General features: G+C 51.2%; 1 protein-coding gene across 1 annotated transcript; it reads right to left on the bottom strand.

Annotated features, from left to right (window-relative positions):
- Positions 1–255: 255 nt before the first annotated feature.
- Positions 256–2,006, bottom strand: LOC102459204 (forkhead box protein E1). Its single transcript, XM_006114823.5, has one exon. The coding sequence runs from the start codon at positions 1,597–1,599 to the stop codon at positions 727–729; it is 873 nt and encodes a 290-aa protein (XP_006114885.1). The 5' UTR covers positions 1,600–2,006; the 3' UTR covers positions 256–726.
- Positions 2,007–16,288: the final 14,282 nt, after the last annotated feature.

Genomic DNA, 16,288 nt, shown 5'->3' on the forward strand with positions numbered 1-16,288 from the left:
GAAAAAAAAAACAGTTTGTGGCCAGGGCAACCCTTCAAGGCAATGTGGGGCAAGCTAGCTCAGGGGATGAAACACCTTATCCTGCTCAGAGCACTAGGCTGCTCAGGAGACCGCATGGACAAGCAGAGGCTGACCCCTGGCAAACAAGACTAAGGAGGGAGCAGCCCACAAAGTAGCACAGGGAAGTTGCAGCTGCCTGTGTGAGCAGTGAGGACAACTGGACATCAGCAAAGAGGAAGCCCCAGGAGTCACTGTGGGAAGAGCCATTTATTGCAATGCTGTCACACTTCCAAGGCCAAGAACAGAACTGCTGAGACACCCCCTTTCCTCTCCTGTCTTTGGGGCCCAAAGCCTTTATGGTTCATGCAGAACGGGGTCTGCAGGCAGAGCTGGGGAATCGCCTCAGGTTTCTAGACTCCTCTGTACCTCACAGGGGCGGGAGAGGAGAGGCAGGCTACATGGGGAACCGAATCGCGCCCGGGTTCTCCACGAGGGACAAGTTCAGACGCACAGTTCCGGGGGCTCACCGCTGACTACTCTCCTTGTCCTGGGCCACGGCCGGAGATTTTCAGCAACACGTGGGTCTCAGTGCCCCCCTCCTTTCGCAAGGCCGCCCCCAGGCTCTGCCACCGCAGCTCGGCGCAGCGCTTAGCGAGAGCCCCCCTCCCGCACCGAGGCCCGGCTCCCTGCGGGACGCAGCTGCTCACGCCAGCCGGCCGTCCCGCTTCACATGGCTGGGACGAACCTCTCCACGGCGCCGGGGTAGGGCGCATGGCGCAGGTAAGCGCCGGGGCTGTAGCCGTGGGCCAGCGAGGGGCAGGAGCCGGGAGACATGCGGCCGTAGAAGTCCCGGCTGTCGCCGCTCAGCGGGGGTGAGGCGGACAGGGCCAGGCGACCGGGCGGGTACAGCTGGCTGCTGCCCTGCGCGTAGGGCCCCGGGGTGAGCGGCAGGGGCGCGCCGGGGCCCGGGTACGGGTAGGAGACGGCGGCCCCAGCGCAGCCCGGGCTGGGGTAGGCGGCGCCCCCGAAGGCGCAGGAGCTGGCGGAGGGGCTGAGCGGGCGGCGCGGGGCGGACGGCGGCGCGGGGTAGCCGGGCGCTGGTAGCCCGAAGGCGCCGTCGGGCGCGGGGCCCGGGTACGTGGAGAGGTCGCTGCGCTTGAAGCGCTTTCTCCGGCGCAGGAAGCTGCCGCTCTCGAACATGTCGCGGGCCGCAGGGTCCAGCGCCCAGTAGTTGCCCTTGCCCGGGCGGCCCGGCTCCCGCGGCACCTTGACGAAGCAGTCGTTGAGGGTGAGGTTGTGGCGGATGCTGTTCTGCCACTTGCGCGGCCCGTCGCGGTAGAAGGGGAAGCGCTCGGTGATGAAGCGGTAGATGCCGCCCAGGGTGAGGCGCCGCTCCGGGGCGTGCGCGATGGCCATAGCGATGAGGGCGATGTAGCTGTAGGGCGGCTTGCCCCGCTGTACCGGCCGCTTGCGCCGCCGACCCGCGCCCCGCAGCCCAGCCTCTGGCGGCCCCGGCTCCGCCTTGGCCAGGGGCATGAGCAGGCGGCCGGGCTCCGCGGGGCTGGCCCCGCACGTGGGCTGCTGGCTCTCCGCGGTCATCCCCGGCCGGTCCTGTCCCCACGCGCGCAAGCTTCGCTCCCGAGACGCGGCGGCTGGCTCAGTCCAGGCGGGGCGCGGGCTCTCACTGCTGATGGGCGCGGGCGAGGCTCGCTGGCCTGGCCGCCCGAGGCCGGCAGGTGGGTGACTCCAGGCCCAGGGCTGCGGGAGCTGCTGCCCCCATCCCTATGCACTTGTGCCCGTCGGTGGGATCGGCCGGGCGCGGCAGCTGGGCAGGGAGCAGCCACTGGAGCTTACAGGCACGGGCGCAGCTGCGCTAGGTGTCCAGGCCGCGCAGGTGACCCCGCCGGCCCGGCGAAGGATAGGTTGGAGCGGGACTCGCTCCTTTTATGCCGCCTGCTGAGCCGCGATCTCTGGCTGCTTCTGTGCCTGCCCTACCTGGGCAGCCGGCACTCCCACCTGCGGCCACCGCCTTCAGCGCCTTAAAGAGACAGGTCGGTCCAAGGGCGTAGCCTCCTAACATACCTGCGGGAAGCGGCTGGAGCTCTCTCCCCACTTTGCCACCTCTCCTGACTCCCACAGCGGGACCGAGAGGGGCGTGCACACAGCGCAGGAGAGGGGCTGCCACGGCCGGGTCCCGCCGAGCCCGGAGAGGCCCCATACCTGTCTACAGGCTCGGGAGCCGGGTGGGCAGCATGCGCTCAGGAGAACGCTGGAGCCAGGCGTGATGGGCGCAAAGCGCCCGGAGGGGGGCACCCGGACGTTATGCCTAGTGCTCCCTCCCGGCTTCGGCCACAGGAGCCTCCCTGGAGCGGGCCCGGGCAGGCCGTAACCCTGAAATAGCGCCTTTCACCCTGAAGCGCTGCTGTGGCCCGGACCCCGCAACCAGCCTGGAGTCACACGGGGAGGAGGGGCTGCACAGAGGGGCCCGTCCTTAGTTTGCGCGGCGCCTGGTGTGGGGGACAGCGGCAGCCGCTAAATAGGGGCGCCCAGTGCCACGTGTTTCTGAAGCACCCTGGCCCCACAGGTCGGTAGAGGTGAAACTGCCTGCGCAGCAGAGACCTGGATGCGAGCGCAACGCCCAGCAAACGAGCGCCAGGCCCATCTGTCTCCTGGAGCCAGGGCCGCTGGGCTGCAGCGAGCCCGGGTCCTAGCTGAGGGCGCTGAGCCATCTTACGGCACCAGGAGGAGCAGGCTGGGTGCATTCCCGTGCTTTTGTGTTGCAGTGAATTATAACTGCTCCATCCGCTGGCTACAGAGCCTGTCACTGCGCACGGTGGATGGCGGCCCCACAGAGACAAGGCAGGCGAGGAATTAGCTTTAGTTGGACCAACCTGCTCCTTAGAACGTGTGTTCTGTGCGATTCCTGTTCATTAACAGACGTAGTTCCCACCAAAGCTGTTACCTTGTCTGGGATGCCCTTGAATCCCAGGGCACAGTGCACTACATGGAGATATATATATGTACAGGGAGGCTGGCCCCCTGCATGGCTAACATGCACCTCTAATTCTAGCTCTGGGCTCCTCACCGCACACTTGCGCTTGTTCCCAACCTTTGGTGCTTAGTAACTTTTCTGTACTAAATTAAATAGGAATAATAAAGCACAGGGGCCATCCCTGAAATGCCTTTTAGAAAGCCACCACATAAAACTGTTTGGAATACACACACAGCAACCCAGACCAGACCCTCCTCTTTGTGTGCTTTCAAAAGACATAGCCACTAGAGTCTCATTCTTACCTACTAACACACACAAAACCTGACTACACACCTACCACTAGGACAGGAACAGACTCAGTAGAGTTCACAGCGCAGCAGGGGTGTGTGGTGCTGTGTAGTAAGAAGAGGACATTCAAAGTAAGACTCAAGGGACAAATGCTTTACAAGGAGCAGATTCAAAACACAACTGAGGTGCCATAGCTTTTGGACTCGGTTGCACACAACACCCTGTTTGCCAGGTTTCTTCATCACAGCGGTTCTCAGGGACACAGGGTCTGGGGCTGCCTGCCGATTCCGTTTCTGAGCAGTATCGATTAGCAACTAGAGCCCCCCTGCACTGATCATTCCTGGGGGTTGCTTCTCTTTCCAATTTCAGTCACACACTATCCAGCAAAGATGACAAGTTGGCAACTGGCGCAAGGGCAGAAAGCCCAGCCCCTGCTGCATACACACCACGGGGAACCACACAAGCTACTGAGCACCAGGCCTGTGTGCTGTGCAGGCCTGGAGTCAGGAACTAGAAAACTCCGTGTTGCAGCTTAAGGGTCCCAAGGCTGGGACAGGCAGGTTTACATGGGTGCAACTGGGCAAAGAAGCTTAGCAGGCAGGCCAGGGGATGGCTGCAGGGGATGCCTCAGACAGAGGCCGTGTGATTTGCCTGTGTACGTTGGCCTGCTCAGCAAGTCAAACACACATGTTCCAAGGCAAGCAAACAGTATTACAGAGCAAGGGGCCAAGGGTGGGCAGGCAGACAGACCCTTCTGCACTCGCACATGGAGAAGTGGGGCTGTTTTGCAGAAATTCTTTCACCTACTCCTGGGCCTCTCTCTGCCGAAAGTCTGGGTATGAAAATTCCATCCCACTTTCTGATTCCCACAAGTACCCAGATGCTCTCTGACAGAATCCAAACTCCCCTTCCTTGGTCTGTGGAAACAAAGGACAAAACTACCAGGACATCAATGGCCAGAGAGCCCAGGTGTGGGGGGGCAGGAAGCACCTTTGAGACATGTGACATTGCTGTGTTGTCTTGCCCACCAGGATTCTGTAGGGCCTAATGCTCAGCACAGGGAGGCCAAGAGCAACAGGCCATCAGACAACCCATCTTATAATTTTGTATTCAAGGCAGCTTCCTTTCCTCCTTTGGAGGATCAAGCAGCCCCAACGAGGAATAGGAACCATGCTTGTATTTGGAAGGTAGCAGCACATCTATTAGGATCTGCTTCTGCCTTTTGCGGAGTTAGGTGCATATATAACTGTGACTTTGGACAGGGTTCTCTGGTCATTGCTTCTGGGAAATACCATCAATGATTCATTCACATCTAGGACCAGAAGTGTCCTTTGCTGGGCAAAGGCGCAGCACGGGTGTTATGTGCCTGGAGGCAAAGGCAAAATTTGTGCCCCTTCCCTCACCCCCGTCGCTGTACGGCAGAGCCCCAAACATGGTGCACGGCTGAGCCCGATCCTGGAATGAGGGGTACCGTGTCTTGTACCGTGTCTTCCCCCGCCCCCTCCAGTTTGGGGCCAGGTCCCTACACGCACTAACCCACCAACAGAGATGGAGGAGGGGCGGAGCTGGGGCCAGAGAGGGTTAGAGTCTTAGGGGGCTCCAGCTGCCGGCAGCAGGCGGAGGAGGAGCAGGCAAGGTGAGGGATGACAGGGGGAACAGAGGGGGACTAAATTGGTGCCCTCTCCGTAGCATGGTGCTGGGGGGCAACTGCCCCCCCCACCACGCCACTGTTGCTGGGTCCATCACATGCCTCTTCTTGACAAGCTAAGGATCCAGTGCTGTGTAGAGCAGAACTCCCTTCTTTCTAAGCCCACTGCATTTCAGTTTCACCATGTCCCCTTCTCCTCTCTGCCACACTCTTAGCTGACTCCTGCTGGTAGGCAGGCAGGCAGAGACAAGGCATTGGCAAGGTTTGGGGCCAGGCACAATCTCCAATGAGCACTCAAGACAACACTGCCGTGTTCTGCACAGTAGATCCCTCCCCAAGGGGTATGTGGCTTTTGGAGCATGGCCATGGGTAGCTCTCAGCTTCTAGTGAGAACTGCATGCTGTGTCCTGTGGCCTGGGCAGGATTTGAGCCATAAACAGAACCAGCTGGACAGCCCAAAAATGGCCTCTGCCACCTGCTACCATTCCCACTGGGAAAGCACAGCTGTGTTCTTATCCTCCTGCGAACAGGATGGGATTGGTTGTTCTGTGCGTGGGCATTCATGTGTGGAGAAGGGTGTTCACGGATGCTCAGAACTACGTGCTCAGTTCACTATTGTCATTCCCTTATCCGAGAGTAATCATACCACCATATGACTCAGTAAACATACTAATGCATATGCTCAGCCACACAACCCTCCTCCTCTCCATAGTCACCTTGAGGTCGTTGCAGTTGTCCTGGATGGGAGCTAGAGGCATGTGGATCGTTATTCATATCTACATGCCTCTAGCTTTCATCCAGGACACATCACGCAATCCATTGTCTACAGCCAAGCTATAGATACAACCACAACTGCTCCAATCCCTCAGACAGAGACAAATACCTATAGATCTTTATCAAGCATTCTTAAAACTTACATGCCCACCTGGGGAAGTGAATAAACAGATTGACAGAGCCAGATGAGTACCCAGAAGTCACCTGCTTCAGGACAGGCCCAACAAGGAAAATAACAGAACATCACTGGACATCACCTTTAGCCTCCAGCTAAAACCCCTCCAGTGCATCATTGACAATCTACAACCAATCCTGGAAAACGATTCCTCACTCTCACAAACTTTGCCAGACAGGTGAATCCTCACTGACAAACAGCCCCCCACCTTAAGCAAATACTTACCAGCAGCCACATAACACACCACAGAAACACTTACGTAGGAACCTAATCCTGCAAGAAACCCCATTGCCAACTCTGTCCACATATCTATACAAGCGACCAGGGCCAGGTTTAGGAAGTGCGGGGCCCAATGTGAACAGTTTTGGCGGGGCCCCACCACACACACACACAAAACAAACACACCACCACAGCCACTCACGCCCCCACAACCACACACAAATATCACATCAGAAGTAGATCTGATCAAAATGTATATCAATATAGTTGAACATTTTCAAAAAAAATGCCAGCCTTTATTATGCAAAATTTTACACAAAATTAAATCAGTTGCCTTAAGTGCAGGTCAAATATCTTCAATTGCAAACTATCCAATCTTTTCAATAAAATTTAAAGTTTGATTTTTAAAAAGTTACCAGAGAGCGTTGCAGTTTTCTGTTACATTGATTTACTTTTTAAATAGCAAAAATTGAGTCTTTGTTAAGAAAGTGTCAGTTCTGTGGTCAAATTCCAGTCCTTAGTGATTTCAGCACCAATGATTTCACTAGGTAGTATGGTACCTCCCCACCATTGCCTCCTTTCCACTGCCCTTCAATACACTGCTTGCATGTTGAGTCCAAGGTCAGTCTACACAAGATTTTATCAATGATTTTTGCTCAAGCGATCACTGAGACAAGACAAGGACTCTCAATGGATTCTAGTCAGCTCTGCCTTTAAACACTCTAAAGTGTGAGATATAATTGAGGACTCCCAAATAGACTCTACACCACCAGAACTAAAACCTGTTTCCATCTTCTGTGACTTTCAGTTAGATGTGACTCACTATCCGCTGCGTAGTGTTCAAATTATGGTAGACCCTGAGCCAGGTCATATTAAGTTCAAGTCTTTTACCTTTTAATCATACAATATGGATAACAAATTTCTTTCTCCCAGCTCCAAGTCTTAAGTGAATTTCAACCCAAAAGAGCCAATACTGATCACCTTGACACAGCAAGTGTGTCTACTGATCTCTGTGGCAAAGTAGGTTGTCTATATAAATAAGGTCTGCTCGTGAAGCATTTTCCTACAGTTGATTAACAGATGGCAGTAGATAGCTCATTCAGACCACTGGCTGATAATAGTTAGTCACCCTGACCAGTCATTACCCATAGTCATGGACTCACCCTACTCTCCATTGTCTCTATGATTCTCTGATGACCTGTGACCAAAAAAGAGGGTGGAAAAGGAAACTGAAGGGAGACACCCCTCTAAATTCACCAATCAAAGAGCAGTATTGCCAACCCAAAAATCACAAGGAACGCCTACACAAAGTTATGAGAATGGTCTACAAATCATAAGATTTTTTAAAAATAAAACGTTGGATTTTTATTGGCCTTTTGTTTCTCGAGAATTTAGGGTTCATGTTTTAAAGCTTTCCTCCTTAGCTGTAAGGCCCAGAAGTATAGAGAACATTTTTAATATTAAAGCCGAGATTCCTACATAATCAACTGACTGCAGGCCTTTAGAAAAACACCAAACGTTTTGAGACTCATGGTAAAACAATGGAGGAATTCTTGTGAGCCCATGCTTTGCCCACAGTATAAATAAAAAAACCCAATATCTTCTCCATTAAACATCCTAATGAGATACTGCAAATGGTGAACTGAATTCAACAGCTCCTGATATGAACAGGTATCAACCTAGTTTTTCATATTTGAGATGGGTTAGCAGGAATCATACATGACAATATGAAATCTTTCCACTCTCAAGTCAGCATATTCACAAAGCACCTATAATTTTGATCCATGCATTTATTGGATAGTGAAAGAGAAAGGAGGGGAATTAGTGTAGATAAATGTTCAAATTTAAAAAAAAACAAAACGGAAGGAATTAGGACTGGGTTGCTACATCTCACGTTCAGAACTGACTAGGACACTTATGACCAGATTTTCAAAGGTGTGTAAAGATCAGATAGATATCTTTGAAGATCCGAGTTGGCAACTGTCTCTTTAGGAGCTTAATTACCTTTGAAAATCTGAGCTTAGATTTCCAAGTCCAATTTTCAAAAGTGACTTTAGTCATTCAAGTGCTTTTGAAAATTTTAACTGGAGACCTAAAGAGACAAAAATAGACAAAAGACAGGAGATACGGTATTCCTTTTAAAAATGTGTGACATCTATTTTTAACTAAATTTTATATTATTTTTATCCCAGGGGCAACTGACCCCTCCAGCCCCCTCACTACGCCACGGCCCCCCCCCTGCAGATCTATCATCTTATGCATGTGCAAGATCTGTGAGAGCTGTCCCTTGAATCTGCAGTTAGTGTCTGTGGCGCCTGCTTCTGGGTGGTGTCTCAATGCTTTCACCTCCAAAGAGGGGGCTTCCCAAAGCAGGCCCTTGCTGCTGACCCCCAAGGCATCCACAGGTCCAATCACCTTTCATTGGACCCACTTCCCAGGGCTCATTTATCTTGGATCTGGCTTCCATCCCCTCTCCAACCTTTGCAGCTGCCCAGAGGTGCTCACCTTCTGCCTTATACATTCCCACCTCATTCACCCCACAGGGACAGTCTCTGTCTCACTTGTCCTAGGGACTATTCTACCAAGACATAATACAAAGTTTCCATGTAAAAGGACTCAATACAAAGCTAAAAACTTCAATGAGAGAATGATTAATGTAGAGACATGTCTACATCTGCTGCAGGGAGACACCTCTGCCTGCCTCCACCCCTCTCTCCCCAAAGTCTACAGCCCCATTGCAAAGCAGGGGACGGGGAAAAAAGAGGCTGAGGCCCATCCAATGGTACTGAAGCAGTCATGAGCAAGCCATTCTCCTGTCCATTGCTGGTGCTGTGTTGCTTCAGGCATGCTGAAATGCAGTCACCTCTAGGGTGGGCTGGACAGCTGTTTAACACCTGCACAAGGTTTCAGGCAGGGGGCAGTGCAGACTGCCTTCCTGCAGAGCCCCCATCAGAACTACCATTCCTTCCTGGCTTAGGAAAAGAATAAACAGGAGGATTGGAAATTAACCCGCCCAGTCTCGCGTCCCCAAGGCAAAGAATGAGCCATCTACATTAGGTCCCAGCTGGAGTATCGTGTCCAATTCTGGGCACCACATTTCAGGAAACGTGGAGAAACTGGAGAAAGTCCAGAAAAGATCAACACAAATGATGAAAGGTCTAGAGAACATGAGGTATGAGGCAAGGCTGAAGGAATTGGGCTTGTTTACCTTTTGAAAAGAGAAGACCGAAAAGGGACATGAGAGCAGCTTTCAAGTATCTAAAAGAGTATCATAAGGAGAAGGAAGAAAAATTGGCCTCTGAGGTTAGGATGAGAAGCAATGGGCTTAAATTGCAGCAAGGGAGGTTTAGGTTGAACATTAGGAAAAACTTCCTGCCTGTCAGGGTGGTTAAACACTGGAATAAATTGCCTAGGGAAATTGCGGAATCTCCATCACTGGAGATATTTAAGAGCAGGTTAGGCAAACACCTGTCAGGGATGAGATAGGGCAACTCAACTTTGGAAGCCCAGAGACCACACTGATACTTACAGAACATGCTGAGGGCCTCAACTTAAGTGGGGTTGTATATGCAAGCAGATATATACAAATAGCTTCTCTCACACTGACAGGCATGAATACAAAGATTAAGACAAGACTACACAACACACAGGCCCCATTTAAGTCAGTTCTGCTGATATTAATAAAATGCAACATTTACCCGATTTCTACCCATGTGACAGCACTTTTCATGAGCAATGACAGTCCAAGAATTTAACTACTAAAACACATATCAACAGAAGATAATTACACTGACTACTTTTGTTTTGGCTCCCACTTGCCGGCCACGTGTTGATCCCCACAGAAACCCAAACTGCATCACGAGGCGCAAACAAACTGGCCGTGGGCAGCATACCAAGTTATTAATAAATATTTTAAAACCTTTACTTTTTCTCTCTGCTGCCATGTCTCCTCTCCTTGCTCCATCATCTCCCCTAGTGCCTGCTGCCCCCCAACTCCTCACCCTCCTCTGCTGTCCTGACTCCTGCCCTTTTCACTGCCCTCAGCCCCCCTCCACCAGCCCTTCTCTCCCCCCTGTGCCCACTCCTCCAGTAGCCCCACTCTGATCAAGTGAGCTACGCCTCCTCATCCCCTCTTCTAACACCTCCCTCTACACACCTGCCCTGCCTCTCTCCTCTGGTGCTGGTCCCTTCCCTGCAGGTGTCTGCCCTTCTGCTTCACCCGAGAATCCCCTGGCACCTGCACCTTCCCTTAGCCCTGCACCCTCCTGGTGCCTCCCCTTCCCTCACTGCCCCTACCCCCTTTGCCCTCTTTTTCCCTGAGGCCTGCCCCCTCACCACTCTCTGCCCCGTTCCCCTCCTGCCCCTCTGTGCCCTCACACATGACTTGCTCTATCCCCACCTTTCTCATGCCCATCCCTTCTTTCAAGTCTTCTCCCAGCACCTCCCCCTCTAGCGCCCAATGCCCTTCCCCTCTCCTCGCATCACCCTGCCCCCCTCCCACTGACACCTCCTCTCCTGCCCTTTCCCTCATTGTCTGCAGTTCACTTGGCCCCCTGCCATTTGTCTCTTGGTGCCTTCCCCTTTCTTCCCCTCAACTTCCCCACAAGCCCCTTCCTCTTCCCCTCCCCCACTGCACAAGCCCCTTCCCCTTCCCCCCCAAAAGTCTCTTCCCCTGCCCCGCTGCACAAGCCCCTTCCCCTACTCCTCCCCACAAGCCCCTTCCCCTTCCCCTCCGCTTCCCCTGCTGCACAAGCCCGTTCCTCTCCCCCTCCCCACAAGCCCCTTCTCTACCTTCTGCCTTCCACGTTGCGGGGCCGGAGTCTGTGCTCAGGCCCCGGAGTCTGAACCCAGAGGCAGCCACGCAACGTGCCTCCGAGGAGTTTTAAAATCCCGAGCGTGACATGACGTCACGCCCGGGCCCTGCCCACCTGCAACGCCGCACATGGCAGCAGCAGGCGGCAAGGGGGAACTGCGCACGGCAGGGACGGTCCGGGCCCGAAGGGGACGCTCTGAAGGTGGGGTGGGAGAATGTATGAGTGGTCCAGGGTCCGGTGCCCGCTCCAGGCAGAGCCAGGGGAGAGACCCAGCTCCACATATTAGTGGAGCAGGGCCCCCAGCTCTGAATTGTAACGCTGGCACTTCTGGGTTCAGGGGCGCAGGGCCCCCTCAGGCGCGGGGCCCGATTTGACTAAATCGGTCGAATCGGCCTAAGGCCGGCCCTGCAAGCAACACCATCACAGGACTTAACTACATAAGCGACACCACCAGGGGCTCATCCACTGGCACATCGAACAACATGACATATGTCATCAAATGCCAGCAATGCCTCTCTACCATGTGTACTGGCCAAACCAGACAGTCTCTGTGCCAAAGGATAAATGGACACAAATCAGACATCAGGAATGGTAACATACAAACCTGTAGAGAAACACTTTAACCTCCCAGGACATTCAGTAATGGATTTGAAAGTAGCCACCCTTCTACAAAATAATTTCAAAACCCGATTACGAGAGAGACAACTGAACTGGAATTCATTTGCAAATTCAATACTATCAACTTAGGACTGAATAAGGATCTTAACTGTTAATGCATTACAAAGGCAATTTCCCCTCTCTTGATAGCCACATTTCCACAGCTACTGTGAATGAGCCACTTTCACGCTAACTGGATTAACTTCATTTGTATAAGTACCCTCTTTCTTTTGTTCTCTCTCTCTCTCTCTCTCTGTATATATCTATACATCCCTGCCTCTGTAAACTCCACTCCAATTCATCTAATGAAGTGGGTTTTACCCATGAAAGCTTATGCCCTAATGCATCTGTTAGATCTGTAAGGTGCCACAGGACTCCTTGTCATTTTTTGCAGCTACAGACTAACATTGCTACCCCTCTGAGACTTATAACAGGAGAGGGGAGATAAAAAGAGCGGATATTTAGATCAAAATGGGACATCTGCTCTAGCTCAGCCATAACCTCTGCAGGATGCATTCCTTCGTGATGCAGGAATAACTGGGTGAGGGTCTTAAGCCTTAAAATCCATCAAACAATAAAAGGGGAACAGATGAGTGAAACACAAGGATTGGGCCCTTTTAGAACAACAACTTGTGTCTCCTCTAAGAGAACTGTGTTGAGAAAGGAGATGACTTTTTTAAAAAAGAGAACAAAAAGATATATGATAAAGATACAGATAAAGATAAAGATACAGAGGCAGCAAGGAGAGGGGGAATGCAAGTAGTCAGCTGACTACTCTTTTACATTCCTATTCTGCACTTGTGGCTATCATTCCCCAGCCTGTGCAGAGGAGCATTCGTTAGTTCTGCTACATTTAGATGAATTACTCTAGCCAGAAGAACACATTTTTGGAACTCCTAAGCATAATTTCCACACATAAAATGGAACCAATGTCTTTGGGCCCGATTGCCCTTGCACTACTCCACTTCTGCAAGCAAGGGCTTTGAGATCCATGAAGTTACATGGGTGTCAATATGCAGTAACGTGGTGGGGAGCCTGGCTCTATATTTGCTATTGAAGGTTTTAAAAGAATTTGCTTTAGAACGTAAAACGTCACAGACTCTCCAGTCCTGTGCTACCTAATAGTGGCTACACAGATATGCACTCAGGGAGGTCAAATCCAGTTTTTCTCACCCTCTCAAGCAGACCCAGTGAGCAAGAAAACCCATTCTAGTGTACAACTAAGCTTTGCATCAGGGCCATGGGAGGAGAGAGCCTTAGGGTACGTCTAGACTACATGCCTCTGGAGACAGAGGCATGTAGATTAGGCTACCCGACAGAGTAAAATGAAGCGGCGATTTAAATAATCGCAGCTTCATTTAAATTTACATGGCTGCCGCGTTGAGCCGACAAACAGCTGATCAGCTGTTTGTCGGCTCAGCGCGATAGTCTGGACGCTCCCCTGCCGACATCAAAGGGAGTTGTCGACAACCCAGGTATGCCTCCTGGGATGAGGCATACCTGGGTTGTCGACAACTCCCTTTGATGTCGGCAGGGGAGCGTCCAGACTATCGCGCTGAGCCGACAAACAGCTGATCAGCTGTTTGTCGGCTCAACGCGGCAGCCATGTAAATTTAAATGAAACGGCGATTATTTAAATCGCCGCTTCATTTTACTCTGTCGGGTAGCCTAATCTACATGCCTCTGTCGCCAGAGGCATGTAGTCTAGACGTACCCATAGTGGAAGCAGCCAGGTGCATGGAAAGCTTTGTTTGCTGTATAAGATGGCTACATGTAGGCCAGCACAGAGGGCTGCAATGCATACAGGTTGGAAGACAGTCCACAGGATGCCCATTTATATGCATCCAGTGTCTGTCATGCCTCATGTAAATGATGTGGAGCCTGCAGTTCAGGTGCGCGTGTGCACGCATGCAGGGCTGTTTGTCTGTATGAAAGGTACAGAGCCTGGCTCTGGTTAGGTCAGGTGGATTTCACCGCAACAACTTCTTTTCCCTCTTTCTCTCCGCTCTAGAACCTGACTACTTGGGCTGTGCATAGGTAAAATGCTCTTCACTCTGAGAGAATGCACTGAGAGAGGTTTGGCATCAGTATTACTAACAGTACATACAAACCCTTCATCGGTCCTAGACAACACACCATTCAGCCATTATCTTCTTAACTCAAATCACCATATTTAAGCAGCAGATTAAACCAATTAAGTAAGTATGAAAACTCACAACCAGTGATTGCTTTATCTTTTCTATCAAAGCCACTGAACAACAAAATAATGCAGCAGACAGCAGCATAAATAGGAGCTAAGAGTCAACACATCACTCAGCCCTAGAGAGATGTCCTTTTATTGAGAGGAACTGAGTGTAGAGTTGACTCTAGAGAGGTTTCTGTTTTCTGTTAAAGTAGTTTTTTCCACAGAACAGTGACAAGGAAAGGGGCTGGCTAAGTGTTACTATTTTGCAAGCAGCAGCTAGGCAAATCCATCATGTCCATTAAAAAGGAGAGCCTGACTCTGGCAGGGAATAGGCAAAGCACTTTAATGATCTCTTTATAAGCTGAAAATTGCTTGCTATGCTTGATTGCAGGCCTGGTGAGTTTTGCATCACTGCTGTTCACTCATGCCACTATATGTCAACTCTTCATGGAAATCTCCAGGCCGACATCTTTGAATAGCTCCCAGGCTGCCAGCTCTATAGTTTGCCTATCAAATCACCACTTTGGTCTGTCTGTTTACAGGTTAGTAAAGTGAATTCCATAATCATACTAACAAATCACTGACACCATCCAGCTTTACTTGGAGGTAGGGCCGGGACAGAAGTGTGGATGTGAGCACAGTCACTACTTCACAGAGAGCCTGCACCAGCCTATACCCCATTTCAATCTTGCTAGTATAGTGGGGCAAGGAACATTGCAATGCAAGACCTTAATAAAGGCTATTAGTAGATACCCTTGGATCCAGCATCAGCATTCATAACCCGTCTCCTTATGCACGGGGGGTTTGCCAGTTCATAACAATGCCCTTTGCATTACAAGATGCACCAACTACTTTCCAGAAACTGATGGACCGTTTGTTAAAACAGAACCTGTGCGGCAAACCATGATGTTTATATGGAGATATACCTATCTCATAGAACTGGAAGGGACCTTGAGAGGTCATCAAGTCCAGTCCCCTGCCCTCATGGCAGGCCCAAGTACCATCCCTTGGTTTTCAGGAAGGCTTGGAAGGAAGCTCTGCAGCTCTGAGCAGTGCTAATGCCAGGTGTGAGCATGGACCCAAACACACATGACTAAGGCCACAGAGAAATCAAATCTCTCCGGCATTTTTATGGATAGACGAGAAAGGCAATGACCCAGGCAGTGAGGAAGCTACATTTCCTACCAATAAGAAGACCAGATAAGTCTTTATAGGGCTTCCTCCATCTCACAAACAAGAACTGCCACTATCCCATTTTCAAAGCACCTTTTCAGAGAAGTACCCCGACTGAACACATACATAACACTTCATATTTTCTAAGCACTTTACAAACATCAATTTGTCTAAACTTATTGAGCTGACAAAGTCAAAGATGCAGCTTGTTGGATTTGATAGCAAATATCTCAGCAGACTTACCTAAGGCTTTTAGCTAGCAGAGATGGGAGACCTGCAAATGAGAAGACAAACTCTACATCCTTCTCTGAGGGCGGGAGGCGTCATATACATGGAGAGAAGCAGGATCCTAACAGCAAGTGTTGACTGGGGGCCAGATGAAAGAAAACTGCATGGAAGCCAAAGCTGGGCAGATTTCTCAGTGACACAATGAAGCTGGAAACTGGAACGAAAAGTGAACTGAAGTGAGGTAGTCAGTAGGGCTACCCTCAAAAGTTGGCATTTTAGATTCTCCCACAAAATCATGACATTGGCTCAACAATCATGAGATTGTTATTTTTAAAGAATTAAACCGCATTCTTTGTATTCTGATTATTTTTTAAAATGAAGAGCCCTCCTACCTCCTCCTTGCGTGAGACAACTGCAGAGCAGCCAGCGATGGCAGAATTGTACTGGGGCAGGAGCTCTTTCATAAGCAGCACCTGGAGGGATGATCCAGGCCCTCATTGATAGTTCTGCACTACTCTCACCCCTTTAAGAATAAGATTGTTTTCTGGACATTTAAACATACTAAGCCAGGTTGGGGGCTCTGTTAGCCTTTCATCAATTTACACTGAGCCCCAGAGTCGCTCTCCTCCAGCCCTGCATCCGCCATGCCCATATAGCCCCACATCTGCTGCTCACTGCAGTTACTGTCCTACCAGGCCTGATGTGACAGGGGAGGAGGGAGGAGACTGACACAGTGCTCACAAAAGGGGAGGGAAGAGTGGAGCCATCCCGAGAAACTGGATTCTTTCTGCTCCCGTCTCCCCTCTTATTTGAAAATGGTGTCAGCTGCTCCCTCCCCTACCCAAAAGCATGTCTCTCTGTCAGCCTCCTGCTATAGCTATGATTGGCTGCCTCCTCCAACTTTCCCACCTCCAGGGAGAAAACAGCCAATCAGAGGGGAATTCTTAGAAGTTCCAAAACTTGCATGCAGGCTGAAGTTGTCAGATGGTGCAGGAGAGGCTGAGCTGGCAAGCCTATGTTCAGAATAATGCTGGCTCACCTGAATAGCTATGCTTGGAGACAGTCCCCAAAGGAGAGTCCTTAGTTCCCCCTCTTCCTTCCTTGGAGGCAGTGGCATCTCCCAGAGTCTAATCAG

Source organism: Pelodiscus sinensis, chromosome 6 (assembly GCF_052426305.1).
Source record: "Pelodiscus sinensis isolate ZL-2025 chromosome 6, ASM5242630v1, whole genome shotgun sequence".
Classification (NCBI taxonomy): Eukaryota; Metazoa; Chordata; order Testudines; family Trionychidae; genus Pelodiscus; species Pelodiscus sinensis.

Coding starts and splice junctions, on each gene's coding strand:
- LOC102459204 (XM_006114823.5), bottom strand. CDS start 1,599: ATGACCGCGGAGAGCCAGCAGCCCACGTGCGGGGCCAGCCCCGCGGAG.